The sequence below is a fragment of the Cydia strobilella genome, chromosome 22 (genome assembly GCF_947568885.1).
Source record: "Cydia strobilella chromosome 22, ilCydStro3.1, whole genome shotgun sequence".
NCBI lineage: Eukaryota > Metazoa > Arthropoda > Insecta > Lepidoptera > Tortricidae > Cydia > Cydia strobilella.
In genome coordinates this window covers 1,309,441-1,319,240 of record NC_086062.1, presented here as the reverse complement: position 1 = coordinate 1,319,240, position 9,800 = coordinate 1,309,441, and the positions used below count along the sequence as shown (strand labels likewise).

Here is a 9,800-nt window from a genome sequence, read left to right as displayed (position 1 = left end):
GGTGTAGACGGTCCGGCGCTAGAGCGGCGCGGTGAGCAGGGCGCCGAACTGCTGCAGCGCCTCGCGCAGGGCTCCGCGCGCCCACAGCACGCCAGCGACACCAGCGAGGGGTATATACCTAGATGTGTATGGTGTAGACGGTCCGGCGCTAGAGCGGCGCGGTGAGCAGGGCGCCGAACTGCTGCAGCGCCTCGCGCAGGGCTCCGCGCGCCCACAGCACGCCAGCGACACCAGCGAGGGGTATATACCTAGATGTGTATGGTGTAGACGGTCCGGCGCTAGAGCGGCGCGGCGAGCAGGGCGCCGAACTGCTGCAGCGCCTCGCGCAGGGCTCCGCGCGCCCACAGCACGCCAGCGACACCAGCGAGGGGTATATACCTAGATGTGTATGGTGTAGACGGTCCGGCGCTAGAGCGGCGCGGCGAGCAGGGCGCCGAACTGCTGCAGCGCCTCGCGCAGGGCTCCGCGCGCCCACAGCACGCCAGCGACACCAGCGAGGGGTATATACCTAGATGTGTATGGTGTAGACGGTCCGGCGCTAGAGCGGCGCGGTGAGCAGGGCGCCGAACTGCTGCAGCGCCTCGCGCAGGGCTCCGCGCGCCCACAGCACGCCAGCGACACCAGCGAGGGGTATATACCTAGATGTGTATGGTGTAGACGGTCCGGCGCTAGAGCGGCGCGGTGAGCAGGGCGCCGAACTGCTGCAGCGCCTCGCGCAGGGCTCCGCGCGCCCACAGCACGCCAGCGACACCAGCGAGGGGTATATACCTAGATGTGTATGGTGTAGACGGTCCGGCGCTAGAGCGGCGCGGCGAGCAGGGCGCCGAACTGCTGCAGCGCCTCGCGCAGGGCTCCGCGCGCCCACAGCACGCCAGCGACACCAGCGAGGGGTATATACCTAGATGTGTATGGTGTAGACGGTCCGGCGCTAGAGCGGCGCGGTGAGCAGGGCGCCGAACTGCTGCAGCGCCTCGCGCAGGGCTCCGCGCGCCCACAGCACGCCAGCGACACCAGCGAGGGGTATATACCTAGATGTGTATGGTGTAGACGGTCCGGCGCTAGAGCGGCGCGGTGAGCAGGGCGCCGAACTGCTGCAGCGCCTCGCGCAGGGCTCCGCGCGCCCACAGCACGCCAGCGACACCAGCGAGGGGTATATACCTAGATGTGTATGGTGTAGACGGTCCGGCGCTAGAGCGGCGCGGTGAGCAGGGCGCCGAACTGCTGCAGCGCCTCGCGCAGGGCTCCGCGCGCCCACAGCACGCCAGCGACACCAGCGAGGGGTATATACCTAGATGTGTATGGTGTAGACGGTCCGGCGCTAGAGCGGCGCGGTGAGCAGGGCGCCGAACTGCTGCAGCGCCTCGCGCAGGGCTCCGCGCGCCCACAGCACGCCAGCGACACCAGCGAGGGGTATATACCTAGATGTGTATGGTGTAGACGGTCCGGCGCTAGAGCGGCGCGGCGAGCAGGGCGCCGAACTGCTGCAGCGCCTCGCGCAGGGCTCCGCGCGCCCACAGCACGCCAGCGACACCAGCGAGGGGTATATACCTAGATGTGTATGGTGTAGACGGTCCGGCGCTAGAGCGGCGCGGCGAGCAGGGCGCCGAACTGCTGCAGCGCCTCGCGCAGGGCTCCGCGCGCCCACAGCACGCCAGCGACACCAGCGAGGGGTATATACCTAGATGTGTATGGTGTAGACGGTCCGGCGCTAGAGCGGCGCGGTGAGCAGGGCGCCGAACTGCTGCAGCGCCTCGCGCAGGGCTCCGCGCGCCCACAGCACGCCAGCGACACCAGCGAGGGGTATATACCTAGATGTGTATGGTGTAGACGGTCCGGCGCTAGAGCGGCGCGGCGAGCAGGGCGCCGAACTGCTGCAGCGCCTCGCGCAGGGCTCCGCGCGCCCACAGCACGCCAGCGACACCAGCGAGGGGTATATACCTAGATGTGTATGGTGTAGACGGTCCGGCGCTAGAGCGGCGCGGCGAGCAGGGCGCCGAACTGCTGCAGCGCCTCGCGCAGGGCTCCGCGCGCCCACAGCACGCCAGCGACACCAGCGAGGGGTATATACCTAGATGTGTATGGTGTAGACGGTCCGGCGCTAGAGCGGCGCGGTGAGCAGGGCGCCGAACTGCTGCAGCGCCTCGCGCAGGGCTCCGCGCGCCCACAGCACGCCAGCGACACCAGCGAGGGGTATATACCTAGATGTGTATGGTGTAGACGGTCCGGCGCTAGAGCGGCGCGGTGAGCAGGGCGCCGAACTGCTGCAGCGCCTCGCGCAGGGCTCCGCGCGCCCACAGCACGCCAGCGACACCAGCGAGGGGTATATACCTAGATGTGTATGGTGTAGACGGTCCGGCGCTAGAGCGGCGCGGTGAGCAGGGCGCCGAACTGCTGCAGCGCCTCGCGCAGGGCTCCGCGCGCCCACAGCACGCCAGCGACACCAGCGAGGGGTATATACCTAGATGTGTATGGTGTAGACGGTCCGGCGCTAGAGCGGCGCGGCGAGCAGGGCGCCGAACTGCTGCAGCGCCTCGCGCAGGGCTCCGCGCGCCCACAGCACGCCAGCGACACCAGCGAGGGGTATATACCTAGATGTGTATGGTGTAGACGGTCCGGCGCTAGAGCGGCGCGGCGAGCAGGGCGCCGAACTGCTGCAGCGCCTCGCGCAGGGCTCCGCGCGCCCACAGCACGCCAGCGACACCAGCGAGGGGTATATACCTAGATGTGTATGGTGTAGACGGTCCGGCGCTAGAGCGGCGCGGTGAGCAGGGCGCCGAACTGCTGCAGCGCCTCGCGCAGGGCTCCGCGCGCCCACAGCACGCCAGCGACACCAGCGAGGGGTATATACCTAGATGTGTATGGTGTAGACGGTCCGGCGCTAGAGCGGCGCGGCGAGCAGGGCGCCGAACTGCTGCAGCGCCTCGCGCAGGGCTCCGCGCGCCCACAGCACGCCAGCGACACCAGCGAGGGGTATATACCTAGATGTGTATGGTGTAGACGGTCCGGCGCTAGAGCGGCGCGGTGAGCAGGGCGCCGAACTGCTGCAGCGCCTCGCGCAGGGCTCCGCGCGCCCACAGCACGCCAGCGACACCAGCGAGGGGTATATACCTAGATGTGTATGGTGTAGACGGTCCGGCGCTAGAGCGGCGCGGTGAGCAGGGCGCCGAACTGCTGCAGCGCCTCGCGCAGGGCTCCGCGCGCCCACAGCACGCCAGCGACACCAGCGAGGGGTATATACCTAGATGTGTATGGTGTAGACGGTCCGGCGCTAGAGCGGCGCGGTGAGCAGGGCGCCGAACTGCTGCAGCGCCTCGCGCAGGGCTCCGCGCGCCCACAGCACGCCAGCGACACCAGCGAGGGGTATATACCTAGATGTGTATGGTGTAGACGGTCCGGCGCTAGAGCGGCGCGGTGAGCAGGGCGCCGAACTGCTGCAGCGCCTCGCGCAGGGCTCCGCGCGCCCACAGCACGCCAGCGACACCAGCGAGGGGTATATACCTAGATGTGTATGGTGTAGACGGTCCGGCGCTAGAGCGGCGCGGTGAGCAGGGCGCCGAACTGCTGCAGCGCCTCGCGCAGGGCTCCGCGCGCCCACAGCACGCCAGCGACACCAGCGAGGGGTATATACCTAGATGTGTATGGTGTAGACGGTCCGGCGCTAGAGCGGCGCGGTGAGCAGGGCGCCGAACTGCTGCAGCGCCTCGCGCAGGGCTCCGCGCGCCCACAGCACGCCAGCGACACCAGCGAGGGGTATATACCTAGATGTGTATGGTGTAGACGGTCCGGCGCTAGAGCGGCGCGGTGAGCAGGGCGCCGAACTGCTGCAGCGCCTCGCGCAGGGCTCCGCGCGCCCACAGCACGCCAGCGACACCAGCGAGGGGTATATACCTAGATGTGTATGGTGTAGACGGTCCGGCGCTAGAGCGGCGCGGCGAGCAGGGCGCCGAACTGCTGCAGCGCCTCGCGCAGGGCTCCGCGCGCCCACAGCACGCCAGCGACACCAGCGAGGGGTATATACCTAGATGTGTATGGTGTAGACGGTCCGGCGCTAGAGCGGCGCGGTGAGCAGGGCGCCGAACTGCTGCAGCGCCTCGCGCAGGGCTCCGCGCGCCCACAGCACGCCAGCGACACCAGCGAGGGGTATATACCTAGATGTGTATGGTGTAGACGGTCCGGCGCTAGAGCGGCGCGGCGAGCAGGGCGCCGAACTGCTGCAGCGCCTCGCGCAGGGCTCCGCGCGCCCACAGCACGCCAGCGACACCAGCGAGGGGTATATACCTAGATGTGTATGGTGTAGACGGTCCGGCGCTAGAGCGGCGCGGCGAGCAGGGCGCCGAACTGCTGCAGCGCCTCGCGCAGGGCTCCGCGCGCCCACAGCACGCCAGCGACACCAGCGAGGGGTATATACCTAGATGTGTATGGTGTAGACGGTCCGGCGCTAGAGCGGCGCGGTGAGCAGGGCGCCGAACTGCTGCAGCGCCTCGCGCAGGGCTCCGCGCGCCCACAGCACGCCAGCGACACCAGCGAGGGGTATATACCTAGATGTGTATGGTGTAGACGGTCCGGCGCTAGAGCGGCGCGGTGAGCAGGGCGCCGAACTGCTGCAGCGCCTCGCGCAGGGCTCCGCGCGCCCACAGCACGCCAGCGACACCAGCGAGGGGTATATACCTAGATGTGTATGGTGTAGACGGTCCGGCGCTAGAGCGGCGCGGTGAGCAGGGCGCCGAACTGCTGCAGCGCCTCGCGCAGGGCTCCGCGCGCCCACAGCACGCCAGCGACACCAGCGAGGGGTATATACCTAGATGTGTATGGTGTAGACGGTCCGGCGCTAGAGCGGCGCGGCGAGCAGGGCGCCGAACTGCTGCAGCGCCTCGCGCAGGGCTCCGCGCGCCCACAGCACGCCAGCGACACCAGCGAGGGGTATATACCTAGATGTGTATGGTGTAGACGGTCCGGCGCTAGAGCGGCGCGGTGAGCAGGGCGCCGAACTGCTGCAGCGCCTCGCGCAGGGCTCCGCGCGCCCACAGCACGCCAGCGACACCAGCGAGGGGTATATACCTAGATGTGTATGGTGTAGACGGTCCGGCGCTAGAGCGGCGCGGTGAGCAGGGCGCCGAACTGCTGCAGCGCCTCGCGCAGGGCTCCGCGCGCCCACAGCACGCCAGCGACACCAGCGAGGGGTATATACCTAGATGTGTATGGTGTAGACGGTCCGGCGCTAGAGCGGCGCGGCGAGCAGGGCGCCGAACTGCTGCAGCGCCTCGCGCAGGGCTCCGCGCGCCCACAGCACGCCAGCGACACCAGCGAGGGGTATATACCTAGATGTGTATGGTGTAGACGGTCCGGCGCTAGAGCGGCGCGGTGAGCAGGGCGCCGAACTGCTGCAGCGCCTCGCGCAGGGCTCCGCGCGCCCACAGCACGCCAGCGACACCAGCGAGGGGTATATACCTAGATGTGTATGGTGTAGACGGTCCGGCGCTAGAGCGGCGCGGTGAGCAGGGCGCCGAACTGCTGCAGCGCCTCGCGCAGGGCTCCGCGCGCCCACAGCACGCCAGCGACACCAGCGAGGGGTATATACCTAGATGTGTATGGTGTAGACGGTCCGGCGCTAGAGCGGCGCGGTGAGCAGGGCGCCGAACTGCTGCAGCGCCTCGCGCAGGGCTCCGCGCGCCCACAGCACGCCAGCGACACCAGCGAGGGGTATATACCTAGATGTGTATGGTGTAGACGGTCCGGCGCTAGAGCGGCGCGGCGAGCAGGGCGCCGAACTGCTGCAGCGCCTCGCGCAGGGCTCCGCGCGCCCACAGCACGCCAGCGACACCAGCGAGGGGTATATACCTAGATGTGTATGGTGTAGACGGTCCGGCGCTAGAGCGGCGCGGTGAGCAGGGCGCCGAACTGCTGCAGCGCCTCGCGCAGGGCTCCGCGCGCCCACAGCACGCCAGCGACACCAGCGAGGGGTATATACCTAGATGTGTATGGTGTAGACGGTCCGGCGCTAGAGCGGCGCGGTGAGCAGGGCGCCGAACTGCTGCAGCGCCTCGCGCAGGGCTCCGCGCGCCCACAGCACGCCAGCGACACCAGCGAGGGGTATATACCTAGATGTGTATGGTGTAGACGGTCCGGCGCTAGAGCGGCGCGGTGAGCAGGGCGCCGAACTGCTGCAGCGCCTCGCGCAGGGCTCCGCGCGCCCACAGCACGCCAGCGACACCAGCGAGGGGTATATACCTAGATGTGTATGGTGTAGACGGTCCGGCGCTAGAGCGGCGCGGTGAGCAGGGCGCCGAACTGCTGCAGCGCCTCGCGCAGGGCTCCGCGCGCCCACAGCACGCCAGCGACACCAGCGAGGGGTATATACCTAGATGTGTATGGTGTAGACGGTCCGGCGCTAGAGCGGCGCGGTGAGCAGGGCGCCGAACTGCTGCAGCGCCTCGCGCAGGGCTCCGCGCGCCCACAGCACGCCAGCGACACCAGCGAGGGGTATATACCTAGATGTGTATGGTGTAGACGGTCCGGCGCTAGAGCGGCGCGGTGAGCAGGGCGCCGAACTGCTGCAGCGCCTCGCGCAGGGCTCCGCGCGCCCACAGCACGCCAGCGACACCAGCGAGGGGTATATACCTAGATGTGTATGGTGTAGACGGTCCGGCGCTAGAGCGGCGCGGTGAGCAGGGCGCCGAACTGCTGCAGCGCCTCGCGCAGGGCTCCGCGCGCCCACAGCACGCCAGCGACACCAGCGAGGGGTATATACCTAGATGTGTATGGTGTAGACGGTCCGGCGCTAGAGCGGCGCGGTGAGCAGGGCGCCGAACTGCTGCAGCGCCTCGCGCAGGGCTCCGCGCGCCCACAGCACGCCAGCGACACCAGCGAGGGGTATATACCTAGATGTGTATGGTGTAGACGGTCCGGCGCTAGAGCGGCGCGGTGAGCAGGGCGCCGAACTGCTGCAGCGCCTCGCGCAGGGCTCCGCGCGCCCACAGCACGCCAGCGACACCAGCGAGGGGTATATACCTAGATGTGTATGGTGTAGACGGTCCGGCGCTAGAGCGGCGCGGTGAGCAGGGCGCCGAACTGCTGCAGCGCCTCGCGCAGGGCTCCGCGCGCCCACAGCACGCCAGCGACACCAGCGAGGGGTATATACCTAGATGTGTATGGTGTAGACGGTCCGGCGCTAGAGCGGCGCGGTGAGCAGGGCGCCGAACTGCTGCAGCGCCTCGCGCAGGGCTCCGCGCGCCCACAGCACGCCAGCGACACCAGCGAGGGGTATATACCTAGATGTGTATGGTGTAGACGGTCCGGCGCTAGAGCGGCGCGGTGAGCAGGGCGCCGAACTGCTGCAGCGCCTCGCGCAGGGCTCCGCGCGCCCACAGCACGCCAGCGACACCAGCGAGGGGTATATACCTAGATGTGTATGGTGTAGACGGTCCGGCGCTAGAGCGGCGCGGCGAGCAGGGCGCCGAACTGCTGCAGCGCCTCGCGCAGGGCTCCGCGCGCCCACAGCACGCCAGCGACACCAGCGAGGGGTATATACCTAGATGTGTATGGTGTAGACGGTCCGGCGCTAGAGCGGCGCGGTGAGCAGGGCGCCGAACTGCTGCAGCGCCTCGCGCAGGGCTCCGCGCGCCCACAGCACGCCAGCGACACCAGCGAGGGGTATATACCTAGATGTGTATGGTGTAGACGGTCCGGCGCTAGAGCGGCGCGGTGAGCAGGGCGCCGAACTGCTGCAGCGCCTCGCGCAGGGCTCCGCGCGCCCACAGCACGCCAGCGACACCAGCGAGGGGTATATACCTAGATGTGTATGGTGTAGACGGTCCGGCGCTAGAGCGGCGCGGTGAGCAGGGCGCCGAACTGCTGCAGCGCCTCGCGCAGGGCTCCGCGCGCCCACAGCACGCCAGCGACACCAGCGAGGGGTATATACCTAGATGTGTATGGTGTAGACGGTCCGGCGCTAGAGCGGCGCGGTGAGCAGGGCGCCGAACTGCTGCAGCGCCTCGCGCAGGGCTCCGCGCGCCCACAGCACGCCAGCGACACCAGCGAGGGGTATATACCTAGATGTGTATGGTGTAGACGGTCCGGCGCTAGAGCGGCGCGGTGAGCAGGGCGCCGAACTGCTGCAGCGCCTCGCGCAGGGCTCCGCGCGCCGCCGCCGCGCGCCCGCAGCACGCCAGCGACACCAGCGAGGGGTATAAACCTGCCAGTTACATAATGGTTACTCATGCCCGTATAAACGTTCAACAACATCTAGATGCAAAAGGTTCTTTATTGCGCGCGTCCTAGTAGCAAAGATAGATATAACTCCGTAATAGATGGAAACAGTCTAAGGAAAAAACGTGCCTCGAAAATCAAGAAAATTTGATTCTCGATCAGATGGCGCCCCTACCTTTGACCTCGTAAAGAGGGCGTTGACGGTTTCGTTTGTTATTTAACAATTTTAACGCATATCAGTGAAAGAACATGGGTCAAAATCATAAAAATAATTAATGTAAATAAAAAATATCATTTATCCATATTTAAATACATTTTATCGTATTTTTATAAATATTTATTTTTAGTTTTAAAGTGTGTCGACAGATGGCAGTGAATTTACTGGGGTTACAAAATTTACTATGACAGTACCGCTCTAGTATAAGTTACTCTATGATAATTATACTAAACTTACAATAAAAAGTAACCTAAAATTAAAACTACCTACAAAACTAAAACAATGTCAGAATCGTGGGCGTATCTTACTATCGGCAGCGCATCAGAACCTTCAATCGTGGATGACGAGGGCTTTCAATGAAATACAATATTCATCACTCACAGTCATCACTACACAAGACTGTTTACAAATCACAGCACGTTACATTCCTTATCCAAAGCAAACCAGTGGATTAGACCCAGGAACCGCCAACGTCGTCATCTCCTCCCGTTCGTGCTCATCAGCAGATTGATTGACAATAATATTATCGCGATAATTATCTAAGATTATAATTATCTGGATAATTTCGAACCCTGCATACAATTGAAGAAGTTCTTAGTTCGTGAACTCCAAATATAATTAGATTGTGATATTGGAACATTTTATTATTAATTATTAAATAAATTTGTTAGCACCTTATATTATATAATATAAATATAGGTACCTATAATTCGATTATTACATGATGATTATCTTATATTTTAATGGCTAATATTAAAAAACTGATCAATATTAGGTCCGTTTTTATTTGTACACAGCAATATGTAATATCTCTGGTGTTGCAGGCGTTCATAGGCTACGGTAACTGCTTACCATCAGGCGGGCCGTATGCTTGATTGCCACCGACGTGGTATAAAAAAAAAAAAAAAACGCTTTTATTATTTTTTACTATGAAAGAATTCAAAGAAAATAAATATATCCGATGTTAATCAGATAATTATCGCGATAATTATCTAGATTATAATTATCTGAATAATTTCGAACCCTGCATACAATTGAAGAAGTTCTGAGTTCGTGAACTTCAAATTCATACAATGAAACTTGGTGTGTATACTAATTGAAGGTCCCATTTTGAAGCCATTTTATATTTTAAAACCTCGAAATCCAACCATTCAACCATTAGATTGTGCTACATGTCCATTCTAAAGTCATTCGCATTTTATTACTAAAATTATACTTTTTTAAGGGATCGAAATGGGAGAATAATTGAAAATTACTACGAGACTACAAAGGATGGAGTGAGAGAGGAGCGGTTAAACTACGCAAACAAAGTAGCATATAGAAACAGGTGTACCTAAATAAATAAATAGTAAATAAATATTATAGGACATTCTTACAC

At 62.8% G+C, this 9,800-nt stretch overlaps 1 protein-coding gene across 1 annotated transcript in view; it reads right to left on the bottom strand.

Moving 5' to 3' along the window:
- Positions 1–8,048: 8,048 nt before the first annotated feature.
- Positions 8,049–9,800, bottom strand: part of LOC134751568 (protein MON2 homolog) — a 73,022-nt gene continuing 71,270 nt past the window's right edge. The window contains exon 38 of the mRNA XM_063687028.1: positions 8,049–8,191. Within this exon, the coding sequence (XP_063543098.1) occupies positions 8,079–8,191 (113 nt within the window). The 3' untranslated portion in view covers positions 8,049–8,078. The remainder of the gene's footprint in view (positions 8,192–9,800) is intronic.